At 32.7% G+C, this 19,804-nt stretch overlaps 1 protein-coding gene across 10 annotated transcripts in view; it reads left to right on the top strand.

The window, feature by feature from the left end:
• LOC114330907 (multiple inositol polyphosphate phosphatase 1-like) overlaps nt 1-19,804 on the top strand; it is a 266,073-nt gene that overhangs the window by 241,485 nt on the left and 4,784 nt on the right. For all 10 annotated transcript variants that reach the window (XM_028280345.2, XM_050649106.1, XM_050649094.1 and 7 more), the window contains 3 exons: nt 3,905-4,101; nt 4,488-4,666; nt 7,786-7,978. In XM_028280345.2, the coding sequence (XP_028136146.1) occupies nt 3,905-4,101; nt 4,488-4,666; nt 7,786-7,978 (569 nt within the window). The remainder of the gene's footprint in view (nt 1-3,904; nt 4,102-4,487; nt 4,667-7,785; nt 7,979-19,804) is intronic.

Raw genomic sequence — 19,804 nt, 5'->3', positions numbered from 1 at the left:
TTTATAATTCATTTATACAAATTAAATGAAACATATTATTGTGTATTTCTTTAAGTTAACATTAATAGAAATCTTTAAATATTAGATATTTCTACCGTAAATAATAAAATATGTCTAGTGGCTGTATTGCCAGTGTACTCGGTAAAGTGATTCTAAAAAAGAACACACCTACCGTCTAAATATTTCGTGTTGGTATCATGTGACGTCACGGGCTACGACGCGGATGACGTGCAACGGTAAGTAAATTAGATGGAGTATATATACTTTTAACCAACTTTTAACTAAAACTGTTAGTAGAGTCCTTTTCATGCGCATTTTTCAGTGCATCACAAATGATAGAAAAAATGGTAAGTCCGTGATAATACACATTTATGACATTTATTCTAACACGACATTTTAGTTAAATCTGACAGTTTTGTCACAATTTATTTGCAATTTGGCATAAAACCAAATCAATTGTGTTTATTGCATTTATAAAGTGGTATTTTCTTTGATTTGTGTAGTCTTATAAATTGTACAGATTATATTCGTAGATTTTTTTTTCTCTGATTTTGGCCTTGGTTTAGAACTAGAACCTTTAGCCACGTAATGGTATAACTTATCACTAAGTCAGGGGAGTAATGTGTAGTGTGTGTGTTAAGTAGGTGTCTTGTTACTTTGCAAAGTCGACGTCATTGTCTTTGCAAAGAGACGCTAATTGTATCCGAACGTCTGCGGTCCCTCCGGTGAGTACCGATCCCACAAGGACAGAAACTATATTCATTTATTAATTTATAATAAATGAAAAATTTCTGACCCTGGTGAGATTCGAACCCACAACCTTTCGGATTTTTTCGATCCAAAGGCAGGCGCTCTTACCACTGAGCCACGGAGGGGGTGTATTCGTAGATATATTATATAATTTGTACATAATTTTTTCTTCGATTATAGTGCCATCTATCGAAAACTACAATAACTAGAATAAATGTTATAAATGTCTGTAATCACAGACGTGCCTTTTTTTCTGTCACGTACAATTTAATGCGTTAGAAAGAAATGGAAAAACTGTGACGCACTGAAAAATGCTCATGAAAAGAACTCTACCTACAGTTTTGAACGAACATAAATGTTTTAATATTTTTTTTCTATTCTCATACTATAATATCACTACCTGTATCATAAATGAACTTCATTATGATACAGATTTTAATTAAGACACATATTTTTAACCAATAGAATCGCGATATGGAATTCGCGATAAAGGTGGCACACGCGGAGTAACGAATGGCGAGTCAAATACATACGCTTTGACAGTACTCAATATGTAAACAAACTGTCAGACTGACAAACTACTTAATTTGTTTGCCTTACAAAATTAATAAATTTGAATATATTTTTTGTTGTGAATGATCATAAAAAAAATCGTGTATACAACTTGCATTTAATTATCATTATGAAGCTCGTACTCTATACGAAACTCCCCGCTAGGCGGCTCGTTTCGTATCCCTCATACTCGCTTCATAATAACCATCATTAAATGCTCGTTGCACAATAGTGATGAGCGCACTAATAACCGGGAAAATGGCTCAAAAGATTGAAAACATAATCCATTGCGAAACAAAATGAGATGAAACTATTGGAGGTGGAAACTATCGTTATAAACGTATAAAGTAACATTACATTACATAGTTTCCCACCTTTAGACATATCAGAGGAGTATGACAACTGTCACTCTGACAGTAGAATTTTATAAAATACTCCTCTCACAGGCTTCCAAAGGTGGGAAACTATACCTCGTCCAATTTACTTACCGTTGCACGTCATCCGCGCCATAGCCTGTGACACGATACCAACACGAAATATCTAGGCGGTAGGTGTGTTCCCCTTTAGAATCATTTTGATTCTAAAAAAGAACACACCTACCGCCTAAATATTTCGTGTTGGTATCGTGTCACAGGCTATGGCGCGGATGACGTGCAACGGTAAGTAAATTGGACGAGGTATATGTAATGTAATGTTAATTACTACATTTATAACGATAATTTCCACCTCCAATAGTTTCATCTCTTTTTGTTTCGCAATGTATTATGTTGTTTTCCGTCTTTCGAGCTATTTTGCCGGTTATTAGCGTGCTCATCACTCTATACTATTACTCTAAATCTGTGAATAATTAGTCAAGAAAGCCCTGCGCGCATCCGCTAGGAAGAATATTCTGATTCGGATTTTTTGCACAATCTTACTTAAGAAGAACCCCTTTTAACAAATTTGCATGTTGCCAGGTTTAGAAGTGGGTCAAAAATATTTTAAATGTTTTTTTTTTCATAAAATCATTATTTTTTGCATCGTACAAAGTATTTTTTAGGTTTTTTGGATCATTCCAAACAGAAGAGGTCTTTAATGACTTTTCTCTGAAGTTTATAGTTTTTGACATTAAAAATTTAAAAATTGCGAAATCCGCCATTTTAACCCTCAAAAACTACTTGACAAACTGAAAATTTCAATATTGTCAAGATAGGTAGATATTTTATAAACATCGAATGATGAAATCCCGATGAGTTTTTTGCAATAGGGCTTTTCATTCACAGTCATTTGTTTCGAGCTTCTGTCATATGTTGTATGATCTGTGTATAATATTAATATACACGGAGTATACGACATATGACAGAAGCTCGAAACAAATGACAGTCGATGAAAAGCCCTATACATTATCGAAAACCCCTTTGCTTTTTAATTGCTAATCAAGCAACCGGTACACCATTTTTAACTGTTGCATGTATGTGGCGCCCGCTTGATTAGCAATTAAAAAACGAAAGGGGTTTTCGATATCGTATTGCAAAAACTCTTCGGAATTTTCTCAATCGATGTTTAAAGAATATCTACGTACCTTGGCAACATTGAAATTTTTAGTTATTTACATAGATTTTGCAATTTTTAAATTTTTAATCGCTTAGGTATATCTAACAATAAAACACTGAAAACGTTTGTTTTCTAACTTCCACAAAATTTATTATAACTAAGTGACTACAGCTGTTTCGGCGGAGTGCCTTTCTCAAGGAGGTATATGTCAAAAACAATCAACTTTAAATTTTTGGAATTATCCATAAAACTTAAGAAACTTTGTTCGATGCAAAAAAATAACTTTAGGAAAAAAAAACAAAAAAAAAAACGTTTAAAAAGTTTTTGACCCACTTTTGGACCTGGCAACAAGCAAATTTGTTTAAAGGGGTCCTTTTTGAGTAATATTTTGCAAAACGAATCAGAATAATTTTCCTAGCGGATGCGCAATGGCTTTCTGGACTAAATAGTAATAGTCTCTTTTAATGGCTGAAGTGACAGAAGCGGATTTTGCTCGTGATAAGTAATATGGACAAACTATACGGGGATATGTTGAATTAGTCATTTACATGACTTTCTCACACGGTAGGAAACAAGAGCGGGGACGAGGGTAGTTATAAGGGTTCAAAATCGCGGTTTTTATTTTTTTTTTTGACGTTTATGATCGAGGTCGTGCACCAAAATTTGGGAATAAGTAGATCATGACGTAACTAAGTAAAATATCCAGGGGCGGAACGCTGCAGGGGACAAAGGGGTGGAACAGAGTTGAATATAAAAATTATAAAGGGTTTTATTTCATGTTTTACTTCAGATTTGGTTACTTCATGACCTACTTATTCCCAAATTTTGGTGCACTATCTCGATCATGAGATCGTCCTACTCGATACCTTCGTCCCCCGCTCTGGTTTCCGCCCGTGTGGGAAAGTCATGTACACGACTAACTCAACATATCCCCGTATAGTTTGTCCATATTACTTATCGCGAGCAAAACCCGCTTCAGGCTCTTGGACTATAATGTTTTCCATATATTTTATTTATACATCTACAACATAATATGTAAAGTATTAATACAGTATACGTTATATTTTAGCCTACACAAAATTGTCCAAGGTGGCAGGAAATTGAAAACTCCCAATTCCAAATTGGATCAGAAATACAAAGGTTTAAAGAAAGACAAGAGTACCAAAAAATGATGAGAGATGTATTTAGAAAATTGGGATATAGGTATACCTTAAACTCCACTGTAATAGATGATATCTATAATATGTGCAGATACGAAAAAGCCTGGTGAGTATAGATTAACATTTTTTCTAAAAAAAACTAGGAATAGAACAGCAAGTTTGTGTAAGATATTAAGAGAGATAATTCACCAAACAACAAAAGTAACATCTGTATGGAAAACCAATTTACAAGTTCTACTAGTCTATTTCAATTTAACAAATTTTCACTGGAGACAAGCTCAAAAGTATTAATAAGTGTGATCATAATATGAGAGTTTCTCAAAATATTTTCTTTGCACGATACTCCCAAATATCTTTATTTTAAATACGGGGCTCTGGGCCCATAACCTCTTATAATTTTCCTCAAAATAATCTGTTCAACGTTTCTATGCCTTGTTCTTTTTCATCTCTTGACATTGAAAGGATTTAATATATAGCATCTTATTATTTTAGGAACCCCCAACCAAGATCTCCCTGGTGCGTTGCTTTCAACAAAAACCAACTTAAAGTTTTAGAGTACGCAGAAGATCTGAAATATTACTTCGAAGCCGGATACGGAAACAGGATGGCAGAACGAATTGGATGCAATCCTCTTAAAGACTTTTACGAGAGATTTGAAAGAACAGTAAACGGTAGGTTACTTTTACTTTTGCTTTTAAGAAAGCCACTTTAAAGAAAATAAAAAATAGTTTTAAGGCATATCTTTTACTGACATAATAGTCTTGAGATCAAGTAGTTTTAATAATAGGTTTTATTAGCCATATTAGCAGAATCTTTAAAACTGCAATAAAACTAAAAGGTAACAAACTAAAATCTAATAAAACCAAACAGTCCGGAAGTTCTTCATAAAACTGATTAGTTTTAAAGTGAACTGAGAATAAACCATTTTAAAACTACAATAAGACAAATTATTTATTAATATTAATTAGTCTTATTGGATACTCTTATTAGATACTTTAAAACTAGTGACAAATGCTTAACAGTTTTAAAGTTCTGGCAGTATCTCTACAAGGTAACTTTAAAACCATTATCTTCTTATTTACCACAATAAAACCTTTATAAATCTTAAATAAAACTCAAATTTTTTTACTGTGCTACTTGGGCGGATCGTTACATTACGGATATTTTCCAAGACAGTGTTGTTCCTTACGCATGGGCGACGGCTTCATGCTAAAGCATGAAACGTTCGTTGGCACACAGCGCGGATTACGAAAGACTATCTGGCCAACACCAATATAACAACAATAGGCTGGCCTTCATTGAGTCCGGATATGAATCCCATCGAGCACCTATGGAATATAGCTCAAACGCAGGGTTCGGGTCGATAATCCAACACCAGCGACGGTGGCGGAGCTAAAAACTGCATTAGATGAAGAGTGGTAAGCGATTCTTCAGGAATCAGTAAAAAACTTAATATGATCCTTATCCTTAAGATCGAATGTTTAATAAAACGCAGAGAAGGAAATACTCAGTATTCTGCGCTGCAAAACGAACTTGGTCGTTTTATATTGTTGTCGGAGAGCCATCTCCATCGTACCTCGAATGGAAGTGGTAGGTAGTGAGAGCGCGTGTGTACGCAGCGCTGACAGGCCAGGGGCGCGAGTTTAGCGACGCTAACGTTACAAGGGAACATAGCCAGAGCCACTTAAAGAATAAAAAAGCAATTGTTGAATTATAAAATTTTGAAAACGATTTCCGGATTGGAGATCGAAACGCCAAAACAAAAGTAAAATATAATTCTCATTATTGTACAATCAATTGCGATTTTTCATTATTGTACAATCAATTGCGATTTAATGTCATCTAAATAAAATATTTAATTTTGGTTAAACTACGTATAGTCCATTCTTTCACCGTTTTTACTCTAAATTTTAAAGAACCGCTTGGATTGACATGAAATTTGGCATACGTATAGCTTACATGTCAAAGAAAAAAAGTGATATTGTGCCGATGTGTGCTTTTGCCCTGGGGGTGACTTTCACCCCCTCTCGGGGGTGAAAAAATATATGTCTAAAATAAGTCCGGAAATGGGTAAACTGACTAATTTTAAGTAATTTTTGTTCTATAGAGCTTTTTCGCCACGTCAACACTTTTCGAGTTATTTGCGAGTGAATATGTTCATCTTTCAACAAAATAACCACATTTTTAGACGGTTTTTCGCAAATAACTCAAAAAGTAAGTATTTTGTCGAAAAAAACGTTCTTAGCAAAAATATAGCCTATAAAAAGTAAAAAAAAATGGTGTATGCGTTAGGTCTCTGGATCTCGTAGAACCAGAGTTATAGCCAATGAAAAATAGATTCATATTCACCAAATTTCAAATAGAATATTTCGACGTGAAATATCCAAAAAACTAAGCACTTTTTGGGGAAAACCCATTTTAACTTTTTTAAAGTGATTAAAAAAAGCTTTATTTCTGTTTTTACAAAACGTTTCTAGCATTAAATTTAAGCAAGTTACGCTCAAAATAAAATTGGTCCCTTTTGTTTTTGCAAAAAAAAAAAAATCGGGAAGACCACCCTCTAATTAGCAACTTAAATGAGATTAATCGTTACCGCTCCACAAATTATTTTACTTATGTTGTGTTTATATGATCTGTAAGTTTCATCCGTTCAAAGTGCTTATTTTTGAAAAAAATTGGTTTCAAAGTAAAATTTTTAAAAATTTAAATTTTGAAAAATATGCTTTTTTTCAGAATAACTTAAAAATTGTTAGAGATACCAAAAATCTCGAAAACAAAAAAAAAGTCAGATTTGCTTTTCTGAATATCATGTATTTTTTTGTTTTTCTGTTAGACAAAAATTGATTAAGATTTGGTGTTTCTAAATTTGCATACATTCGTAATCAGTGACTCGTTCAACCCCTTTTAACTACAGCCTTTTCAATAATAAGGACTTTGAACCGATGAAACTTACAGATCATATAAACAATATATACACGAGTCAAGAAACTTGTGAAGTCGTAACGATTAAGTTCATTTAAGATACTAATTAGGGGGTGATTTTCTCGATTTTTTTACCAAAAACAAAAGGGACTAACTTTATTTTGAGCGTAACTTGTTTAATTTTGATGCTAGAAATTTTTTTTATAAAACAAAAATGAAGTTTTTTTTAAACACTTTAAATAAGTTGTAATGAGTTTTCCCCGAAATGTGCTTCATTTTTGGTTATTTCACGTTAAAGTAATCCATTTGGAATTTGACAAATATGAACCTATTTTTCATTAGCAATAACTCTGCTTCTACTAGGTGTAGAGACGTGATTTATACACCATTTTTTTTTTAAATTTTTTACAGGCTATATTTTTTCTAAGAATGTTTTTTCGACAAAATACTTACTATTTGAGTTATTTGCGAAAAACCGTCTAAAAGCGTGGTTATTTTATTGAAAAAATGAACATATTCACTGCCAAATAACTCGAAAAGTATCGAGTGAAAAAACTCTATAGAACAAAAGTTACTTAAAATTAGCCAGTTTATCCATTTCCTGACTTTCTTTGGACGAATATTTTTTCACCCCCAAGAGGGGGTAAAAACCATCCCAGGGCAAAATCACATATCGGCACAATATCACTTTTTTTCTTTGACTTGTTAGCTATGTGTATGCCAAATTTCATGTCAATCCAAGCGGTTCTTTAAAATTTAGAGGTATTGCAATATTTTACCGTTAAAGAACGGACTAGTACTGATTGTGATATTAATAAACTTAAATGCAACAATAACCTTTGTTTATGATAATAAATTTTATTTTTAGGTAATAATGATGGAAATAAGGCATCCTTCATATTTACGCAGACAGAAACTTTCTTATCAACACTCGTAGCATTAGGCATTGCCAAAGACTACACCCCTTTGAATTCAGAAAACTTCTTCCAACAATCCAGAAGGAACTGGAAGACCTCGACGATCAGCCCTTTTGCAGCTAACTTGGTCGCTACACTTTACGAGTATGTATAAGTTTATTTATTATTCTCCAATATAATTATAATTTACAAAGCATTCGCTCCGTGCATGACTGACACGACATCTAGCGCCTTCACCTGACATTTTTGAATTTCACAATTTCAGGTTAAAAATAATATGATAAATACAAATTAATACATATAGACAAGCCGAAAATGGCAGCTTCGTTGGGAAAAATATTCCCATGAGATTTTTTTGCATAATTACATTCGTGAGACATCCCAGAATAAGGTTCAAGAAGTCACCCAAAAGTGGGCCAAATTTTTTTTAACATTTTTTTTTTCAAATTACAAAAATCAATATTTTTGGCCCGGACAATTTTTTTTGTAGGTTTTTTGGACCATTCTGGATAAAAAAGGTCTCTTGTAATGTATTTTCTCGTTGATCGTTTTCGAGTTATAAGCAATTTAAAATTGAAAAAAACGAAAAATGGCGATTTTCAAGGCTTAATAACTCGGTTAAAAGTTATTATTATGAAAGTCAGAAAGTGACTAAATCAAAGTTTAATGCAAGATCCTGAAGAAATTTTTTTCATTATTTTATTACTAAGCTGTTATTTTTAAGTAATAATAAGGAGCGCCATGCACGTGGTAGGCCGCCGTAAATGTGAGTGCAAGTAAGATGCACAATTGGACTGCCGCAGTGGCATCTCTCTCGCACTCAGCATTTACGGCCGGCTACTTAAAAATAACAGCTTAGTAATAAAATAATGACAAAAATTTCTTCAGGATATTGTAGGAGGGACATCCCACATAACAATGATGTTCGTATCATGTTCTAAGCATATACTACCAACATTCGTCAGAGTATATTCTTTTTAGTATATGCGTAGTACAAGCATAGCATGTACCTTAAAAAACATTCTAAATTTCATGTTCTTTGCACATACTTTAAAGTATATTCTCGTACCGAATATACTGAGTACATTCGTGTACGTAGTAACTCGGAATATTCGTAAAAGTTTATTCTTAGAATGTACCTTTACCGAATATTCTTAGCACATACTTATAAGTACATTCTTAACACATACTTATAAGTAGATACTATTCTCAGAATATACTTTTACCGAATATTCTTAGCACATACTTATAAGTACATACTTAACACATACTTATAAGTAGATACTTTTAAAATATCTTAAAAATAATATATATGTATGTATAGGAAGAATAATGTTAGCCTATAGATTATCAACTTCGTTAAGAATAATTAATGAAATTTAAAAATTTATGTATGTAGGTACTATTAATTAAACTACCGAATTCATTATTTAAAATTGTTTTAATTGTATGGTAAAAATGTTTAAGAATTAATTGTATTAACGAAAAAGGAGAAATTGTCGTTTCGCTTTCATAACTGAAATGCATTTACTATTTTGATTAAGTTTATTGAGTATTCTTATGAAGAATTTTATTTTTACATGGAATTGACATTCAGGTAAGCTGTGTGGCTGAGCCAAAACCCACAACCGGCACAAACAAAGCGGAAACGACCGCTGCATACCTGCGGGTAGGGGGTTGGGAACAAAGGAAAAATACAAAATATGAAAATAGTTACTGAATAGGCATTTGGCATTTGTGTCTACACTTAACACTAACAATGTCTATGCTGTGTTGTGAGGAAGACCAAGTATTTCAACCAGGAATAGGAACATGCATAATTAAACGTTTTATTTTGTTTGCGGTCAACTTACAAATAAAAAATTCATTTTGGTACTTCAATATTACTTAAATAGTAAGTATGTATATAGGTACATATAAGCAACATATAAATTTTAGTTATTTACATACATATGTTACATAATATTTATTTGGGTACGATAGGTATATGAATATGAATATATAAATTTATATATTCAGCATTTTTATTTTTATATGCACATAATAACTAAATATATATACCTACTTACCTATATAATATTGATATAACTAACTAAAATTTATATAATATTTTATATTTACTTTTTAAGTAATATTGTAGAATGTACTAACTACATTCTCATATATGTAATATGTAAATTTAGTAGAAAGTAGAACCTAGGATGAGATTCGGTGATGCTGAAAACATGCTTCTGAGCAATATAGCACTTCCTTGTAATATTCTTCCCATATACTAAAAAGTACATTCTTCCTATATACTAAAAGATGTGAGGTAGTACATTCTAAGTAAATAAATAGAAGGTTTATAGCACCTTCTTAGAATATCCTAAAAAGTATATTCTTGGTATATACTGAGAAGAAGTGCGGTAGTACATTCTAAGTATATACATAGAACGTTTAAGTACTGTAATGTAGTATATACTCAGTATGTGCTCTGCACATTCGCAATGGTAATTACGCATATTCTTAGTATATACTTTTTCTGAAAAGTATGTTCTATGAATCTACTAAGAACATGAAATTGTTATGTGGGATTAAACTTTGATTTAGTCACTTAAGTTATTAAGCCTTGAAAATCGCCATTTTTCGTTTTTTTTTTCAATTTTAAATTGCTTATAATTCGAAAACGATCAACTTTAGAGAAAAATTATAAGACCTTTTTTATCCAGAATGGTCCAAAAAACCTACAAAGAAATTGTCCGGGGCAAAAATATCGATTTTTGTAATTTGACTAAAAGACAGATTCACACCCAATAATGTCACTATAAAAATCACCAGATTCATCTTCTTTTTTGGTTGACCATGTCGGCCTTTGACGGTAATCAAGTAATCAGTATTATAATAAGTCGCTAAAGTGTTCTAAAACAATATTCTTTCTTTTATATAAATGCAGACTAAGAATCTAAAAATTAAAGGAATAAAACACAAAAAATTGTCGATATAACTTAATTAACCTATGAATTTTAAATGCCAATATCTAGTATAGTAGCAAAATGTCATAAATGTCAATAGTGTCAAAATTTCATATTTTAATGGAGTAAACTTGCCTGCGGTTGGTTGGGCCAATTACAAACAAACATTAGAGCGGGGTAAATTTGAATTACCTACTCCTAGTTTAAAAACGAGGATAGATTTTCCCTTTTTGTTGCGTTTGGGGTTGAAAAGATAAATTGTGATGAATTTTTATTCATCCAGTTCTTATTATACCCATTTTATACATAAAATGGAAAAATATCGTTAAAAACTAATTATTATTAATTTGCAACTTCACAATATTAGACAAGACGAAAACGGCGGGTCCGTTGGGAAAAATATTCCCATGAGATTTTTTTGCATAATAACATTCGTGAGCCATCCCAGAATAAGGTTCAAGAAGTCGCCCACGTGAAAAGTGGTTCAATTATTTTTAACAATTCTTTTTTAATTTTTTTTTTTTGGCTTAGACTTACCGTCATACTGCCAGACACATAAGGAATACAAGTTATCAAGTTATACAAAACAGGTTTAAAACAAAGATAACAACTAACAGGTATTAAGTAACACTAAGCTTAACAGCTAAAACAACTAACTACCAAAGGTATTAATTAAAAATGTTTAAGGGAATTATAATGATAATTTGCTGTCTTTTAAAAAGTTAATTAAAGAGTTGTATACATCTACAGAACCAAGTGATAATAAATATAGTATATTCCAAGGAGTTGCTACTTTACATTTTAATAAATCATTTATTAATTTAGATGAGGAAATTACAAAAATCAATATTTTTGGCTCAGACTTTTTGTAGGTTTTTTGGACCATTCTGGATAAAAAAGGTCTCTTATAATTTTTCTCTAAAGTTGATCGATTTCGAGTTATAAGCAATTTAAAATTGAAAAAAACGATAAATGGCGTTTTTCAAGGCTTAATAACTCGTTTAAAAGTTATTATTATGAAAGTCAGAATGTGACTAAATCAAAGTTTAATGCCCCCCCCTACAAGATCCTGAAGAAATTTTTGCAACCTGCACCCGTACCATAATAGAATCTTTTGATGTGTTTTTGGTGCTGTCGGCAGTCTGTTTCAGATCATCTGTCCATCTCCTGGGAGGTTTGCCTCTGGGTCTTTTGTGTTGGTATGGTCTGCAGGTTAGAATTGTTCTGTGCCATTTGTTTTGATCGCTCCTAGCTACATGTCTAGCGTATTCCCATTTAAATTTTAATGATTTTTGTACCTCATGACTTTAGTTTTCTGTCTTATCCATGTGTTTGTTTTCCTGTCCTTAAGTGATATGCCTAGCATTGCTCTTGCATCGCGTGTTGAATGACTCTGAGTATATTCAAATTATTTTTTGTGATTGTCCATGTTTGTGCCCCATATGTTAATGTCGGAATAATGTATGCATCAAAAACTTTAGATCTAAGATCTAGCTGAATTTGTTGATTTCTGAGTATACAGTTCAGTTTGCCGAATGCTCCCATGCTAATTTTCTTCTTTTTATTTCTTTCCCTATTTAGTATTATTTTTCGTCCTAAGTGTATATATTCTTTAACTTTTTCTATAACTTTGTCGTTTATTATTGTCACGGTTTCTTCGGAGTGCATGACTTTGGTTTTGTTTATTAATTTTCATTCCTATTTTAGAAGATTCGGTATGTAGTTCTAAAAGCATGGTTTGCAGCTCGTATAGGTCAGTAGCTATCAGGATTATGTCATCCGCAAATCGTATATTACTGAAGTAGCGGCCATTGATGTTTATTCCCTTATATTTCCAATTTAGGTTTTTACAAACGTCCTCCAAAACTAAGGTGAACAGTTTGTAGAACATTTTCATTTAGGTAGTATGTAGCTGTAGCTTGGTTCATAGTTTCTTTTATTATGTAAGTTAATATATCTGCTGTCTATTCTACAATTTTGCATTGCGTTTATTACGGCCGTGTTTTCTATGGTGTCGAAAGCTTTTTCGTAGCCTACAAATGCTATAAAAACTGGAAACTTGTATTCGTTACATTTTTCTATTTATATTTTTGTGGTTAACAGGTAATCGGAAGTTGAATCCTTTCTTAAAACCTGCCTGTTCATATACTTGTATTCATCTAATTTCCTTGTTAGTCGGGTAGTTATGACTTTGGTGAGTATTTTAAACAGGTGTAAAAGTGGACTGATGGGCAGGGTTAAAAAAACATGTTTTTTTTTATTTTATACAAAACACATGTTTTTTTTTGTTTTAAACATGTTTTATTTTGTTTTTAAATTTTTTGTTTTACACAAATAAAACACGTTTAAAACAAATGTTTTTTGTTTTAAATTTTATGTTTTAAACAAATAAAACTTAAAAAAACATTGTTTAAATCATATTTTCCTAAACATAATATTAATAACTTTAATTTTAATAATAATAAGAAGACCAATTGCAATTAGGAGCTGTTGCCTGGGGGAGCCTCAGACTATTTACTATTTATCAATTCGCATTGCAATAACGCCTACTGTAAGTTATTTTGTGGTGTTTAGTGTCTTTTTGAAACATGTAAATGGTGAATTTTTGTACATGATACGAAGGAGCTTCAGGAGCGTATGGAAATGGCTTTGACCCCACCTCATTTTTTTTGGCAAATTTGAGTTGATAAGCGCTTTAGTGGAAATAAACTTATCATCCATCCATTATAAATTATCATCCAGGAGCATTGCCAATTATTATTAATTACCAGGCAAAGTGTGTACGCTTTAAACCATATACGTTCTCTAAACATTTAATTGAGAATGTAATACCATAGACATGGTGGCGTTCTATGAAAAATATAAATATTACAGCATTGGAACTTGTTCAACAGCTCCACACAGCTAATGCATTGTCAGCCAACATAGAAATACTCTTCTCCTCAACATACAGTTTACCATTCCAAACTACGTAATCGGCTAGTCAATGTCAAAGCTGCTAAGTTGGTTTCAATTTTCAAAGAGCTTAATTGCATCAGTGATGGCGTGACTGATCAGATATCAGATTAATACTTTTAGACGCTTTTAGATTACAAGATTACTATGAGACTGGAACAGTTTTGAGAAATTTATTAACTCTTTTATGCAAAATGTTTTAAGTTTTCCAATTTTGTTAAGTTCCGGTTATTAATAAATACATAATATGTATGTTAAAAAGTTTGTATATTGTATTTGAGAATTTTTTTCATATGTATTTATTAATTTAATAAAGAAAATGAAAAAAACTCTTGTTTAATGTAAGTGTCATAACTGTTTTAAACATATACACATGTTTAAAACTTGTTTAAAACAGTTGTTTAAAACAAAATGTTTAAAACGAAACAACCCTGCTGATGGACCTATAGTTTTCCAACTTTCGATTATCCCCTTTCTTGTGTAATAAGATTACTTTAGAGTTGTCCCAGCTCTTAGGGACTTTGCCCTGGTGTAAATAACTGTCTATTAACAACTAATAGTCTGAGAGCTATCTGAGAGATATAAAATTATCGTCATAAGTAATATGGAGTTTGGCATGTGAAATGTATCTATTGTATATTGATAATTATGACCCCTTTCAGGCTGACACCTCAGTGGATACAGGAAGTAGCAATAAGGGATGAAAGGGGAAAGTTAGTGTAGTCATTAAAGGTTTTCACCTCCTATTTTGTTAAACCTCCATCGATTTGCATGAAAATTGGTGACTAGTTAGAACAGACCTCAGGAAATAAAAATGATTTGGTGCCAACTTGCACTTTTACCCTGGGGGTGGATACCACCCCTTCTCGGGGGTGAAAACGATTTTATTAAAAATAACCCCACAAATCGATAGAGGGACAAATTTTAAGTAAAATTTGTTATATCATGTTATTAAAATAAATCAATAAATACTTTTTGAGTTATTAAAGATAAAAGATTTGTCTGTTTAAGAGCACATGCGTGAAGTTACGGATGATAAAAAGGACATATTAATTAATTGTATGTCACTAAAATATTATTTTTATATTATTTCGATATTATAAAAGCAAAAGTGTATTCGAATATGTCAAATGTACCCATTATTGGACACCCCCAGTCTCTGAACATATTCAGTTTATATTGATAGAAAAAATCCAATTAAATATCGAAATAATAAAAAATAATATTTTACTAACATAACTTACAATTAATTAATATTATGTTCTTTTTATCATCCGTAACTTCACGCATGTGTTCTTAAATAGACAAATCTTGGATCTTTAATAACTCAAAAAGTATTGATTTATTTTAATAACATGATATAACAAATTTTACTTAAAATTTGTCCCTCTATCGATTTGTGGGGTTATTTTTAATAAAATAGTTTTCACCCCCGAGAAGGGGTGGTATCCACTCCAGGGTAAAAGTGCAAGTTGGTACCAAATCAGTTTTATTTCTTGAGGTATGCTCTAACTAGACACCAAATCGATGGAGGTTTAACAAAATAGGAGGTGAAAACCTTTAATGACTACACTAACTTTCCCCATTGTCAAAATAACTGTCAAAGTTTAAATACATAATTCAAAGTTTCTCTTCGAATTTTGTGATTTAACCACAGATTATTTAACGTAGATAAAATTTGTTCAGTCCATTCTTGTATCGACATATCGAAGTAATTTAGTACAGCAAAAAAACACCCTGTTCGGGACTGTGACAAGCCCAGTCCAGGAAAACTAATACACAGGTACGCAAATGATGATAAATATATTTTTCAAAATATGTTTCCATCCGGGATAAATACAGAGTTTAGTAATAATTCAATAACCAACCCACAAATGTATCAACAAGTCAACACACAAGGGCAACTAGCCATGAATGTACAAACCACGCCATATCTAATATCGATGTCTCAACCAGCACCAACTAAACCAATGCCACCTAACTTGTACCCTCCACTACCACAGACACAAATTCCATTAGTGCCGATCACATATCATAGTTCTGCTTCAAATTATCAATTACAACGATTGCCATCCACCAGTGAAGAAGAGGAAGAAAACAACGAACCAGCTAGCAGCAACGATTGGCAAGAAATTAGAAGCTCAAAAAGAAGAAAAATCAGAAAAACAACAGACAATGCAAACAGTACAAATATTATTGTAACAGAAAATAGATTTGAAGCGCTAGAAAATGAAGTAGTCCCTCCCAAGGAGAACAACACAGCAAACCCTCCACCAATTTTCATACACGGTGTACAAGACTATCAAAAAATGGTACAAAAAATTAAGGATGTAGCAGAAAGGGAAGAATATCATACAAAAAGTTTAACTAACAATGTCGTAAAATTAAGTTGTGGCACGCCAGATACATATAGAAAAATGGTTAGATATTTTAATGAACATAACATTTATCACCATACATATCAGTTAAAACAGTATCGAGCCTATAGAGTTGTAATAAAATACCTTCACCACTCTACTAACACCGAGGATATAAAAAACGAACTCCTAAAACTGGGTCATAAAGTTCGAAATATAATAAATGCACAACACAGAATTACTAAAGAGCCACTTAATTTGTTCTTCGTGGATCTCGAACCGGCAGCAAATAACAAAGATATTTATAACTTAAGGGGGCTACAGAATAGAGTTATTGAAATTGAACCTCCCCGAACAACCAAAAATCGCATAATACAATGCATGAGATGCCAATCGTACGGTCACTCCAAGTCATATTGCAATAAACCATTTGTATGCGTCAAATGCGGAGGAGCCCACAATACCACAACTTGTAAGAAGACTAGAGAAACTCCAGCAAAATGTGCATTATGTGGTGGGGATCACCCCGCAAATTATAAAGGATGTGAACATTACCAAAAAATTTATAATATTAATAACAGGTATCATAACAGAGGAAACGTATTAAATCCAGCAATAAATCAAATACATACACAACCCAGAATATATACACAACCCAGGATTCAGAATCAGTATGAAAGTTACGCTCAAGCTGCAGCAAATAATCAGAACAATAACGAAGATACAGCGAGTATACTTACCAAATTTCTAGAAGAGTTTAAAAATTTATTTAACCAGCTAATGCAACAAAACAGTATGGTGCTCAACATGATTTCCATGCTAGTAAATAAAGTAAACTAACAATGTCTAAGTTCATAAGAATTGCCCAATGGAATGCCAATGGTCTTCCTAATCATAAAGAAGATATAAAACTATTTCTGGAACAAAATTTCATTGACATACTACTAGTAAGTGAAACCCATTTTACAGACAGAACCTACTTCAAGATACCTAAGTATAAATTATATTACACAAATCACCCAGATGGTACAGCCCACGGAGGTTCAGCCATATTGATAAGAGAAACTATTAAACATTATGAAATGCTAAAATACGAAACAAATCACATTCAAGCAACATCGATAAAAATACAAACTCTTCCATATGATATAACTGTCACAGCAATTTATTGTCCGCCCAGGCATAGACTTACAAAAGAAGATCTTCTACCCTTTTTCGAAACTCTAGGGCCAAAATTTATAGCAGGTGGAGATTACAACTGTAAACATACGCTATGGGGTTCACGCCTAACAACCACCAAAGGCAGAGAGCTAGCAAAAGTTATCCAGGATAAAAGCTACTCATTCCTATCGACGGGATCACCGACATATTGGCCAACCGATCCAAATAAAACACCAGACCTATTGGATTTCTTTATTACAAACGGAATATCTCAATCATATACAGATGTAGTACCAAGTTTTGATTTATCATCAGATCATAGTCCCATAATTGCCACAATTAGCACAACGGTGATAATCAAAAAACCAACATCTCGACTGCATAACTTCAAAACAAACTGGGACACATACCGGCTAATCATAGAACAGGAAGTAAATCTACTAGTGAGATTGCAAACTCCCGAACAAATAGAAACAGAAACTAATAATCTAATCAACTTACTTCAAAATGCTGCCAAACAGTCTACCCCTCAACCTGGACAAAAAAAATTTTCAACCAACATTCCTCTTGAAATAAAAAGACTAGTAGCAGAAAAACGAAAAGCTAGATCAATTTGGCAAAGAACTCACAGACCAGACGACAGGACAATTTATAATAACAAAACAAGAAACTTAAAAACAGCTCTAGAACAGATGAGAAACAACTCATTTGAAAACTATGTATCAAACCTTTCGCGTCAAGATAACTCTATCTGGAAACCAATCAAAAATAAAAATAAACCAATAAATACTTCACCTCCAATTCGGAAAAACTCATTACCACCAGGACCATGGGCAAAAAGCAACAAAGAAAAAGCTGATTTATTTGCTGAACATCTAACTGAAGTCTTCAAGCCACACGACAATGACCAAGTACAAGAAGTAGAGCAGGAACTAGCCTTACCAATTAATCAACGAGAGCGACTAGCTTTAATTACACCGAAGGAGATCAAAGATGAAATTAATCATTTGAATGAAAAGAAGGCACCAGGCACTGATCTCATAACAGCAACAATGCTAAAACAACTTCCTAAAAAAGGTATAATGAAGTTATTGTACATATTAAATGCAATCTTAAGACTTAATTATTGGCCTATATCACTAAAAATTGCCCAAGTAATTATGATACCGAAACCTGGTAAAGCTTTAACGGATGTTTCATCATACCGCCCAATAAGTCTACTGCCAATAATGTCAAAACTTCTTGAAAAGCTGTTACTTAAAAGAATTATGAGCGACCTAGAATTCCAAAACTGGATCCCAGAACACCAGTTTGGATTCCGGCAAGGTCATTCTACAGTGCAACAATGCCATCGCATATCAAATGTAATTAATAGAGCTTTGGACAATAAACAGTATTGCACAGCAGCCTTTCTGGACATCAGCCAAGCATTTGATAAGGTATGGCACCCAGGATTACTTTATAAAATCAAAAAATCCCTACCCAACAAATACTTTGACTTATTAAAATCATATCTAAATCACAGAGAATTTGAAACTAAAGTGGAGGATGAACTATCAAACCGTAACAAAATTCAATCAGGAGTCCCACAAGGTAGTATATTGGGTCCACTTCTTTATGTACTGTACACATCCGATTTACCAACCTCTCCACAAACCACCATTGGAACTTTCGCTGATGACACAGCAATATTTGCAACTGAAGAGGATCCAAGAGCTGCAGTATTAAAACTTCAAGAACACCTAGACCAAATTGGACAGTGGTTAAAGAAATGGAAGATAAAAGCTAACGAAACTAAGTCAACACATATAACTTTCACACTAAGGAAAGACCAATGCCCAAATATTAGCCTTAATCAAGTCAACATACCACAACAGAACATCGTCAAATACCTGGGGCTTCATCTTGATTCTAAATTAAACTGGAAACAACACATTTTAAAGAAGAAGAAACAAATTGAGTTAATAGTGAAAGAAATTAATTGGCTTATAGGTAGAAAATCTCGACTCTCAATTGAGAACAAACTGCTGATTTATAAAACAGTCATCAAACCTATATGGACGTACGGTATAGAACTATGGAGTTGTGCCAGCAAATCAAACACAAAAATTATCCAAAGAACTCAATCAAAAATTCTACGCACCATCGCAAATGCCCCGTGGTACATTTCCAACCAAACCCTTCATACAGACCTAAACATCCCGTTAGTCAGCACAGTAATTCAAGAAAGAGCCAACAGGCATCACGAGAAATTGGAAGACCACCCCAACCAATTAATATTACCATTACTACAGCCACTAAACAACAGAAGATTGCGAAGATTATGGCCCATAGATCTTCGCTGAAACTGAGGTGAAACCGCTGGGTGATGTACCTCATAACGCCATTTTAGTGTACAATAATACATTGATATATGTTATTGTACTTGTTATCAAATTAGCTTATAGAATTATGTAATTCTGATTGTTAATAAATGCTTACAAAAAAAAAAAAACTAACTTTCCCCTTTTTATCCCTTATTGCTACTTCCTGTATCCACCGAGGTG

The sequence above is a fragment of the Diabrotica virgifera genome, chromosome 1 (genome assembly GCF_917563875.1).
Source record: "Diabrotica virgifera virgifera chromosome 1, PGI_DIABVI_V3a".
Taxonomy (NCBI): domain Eukaryota; kingdom Metazoa; phylum Arthropoda; class Insecta; order Coleoptera; family Chrysomelidae; genus Diabrotica; species Diabrotica virgifera.
This window is presented reverse-complemented; position numbering and strand designations above follow the sequence as displayed.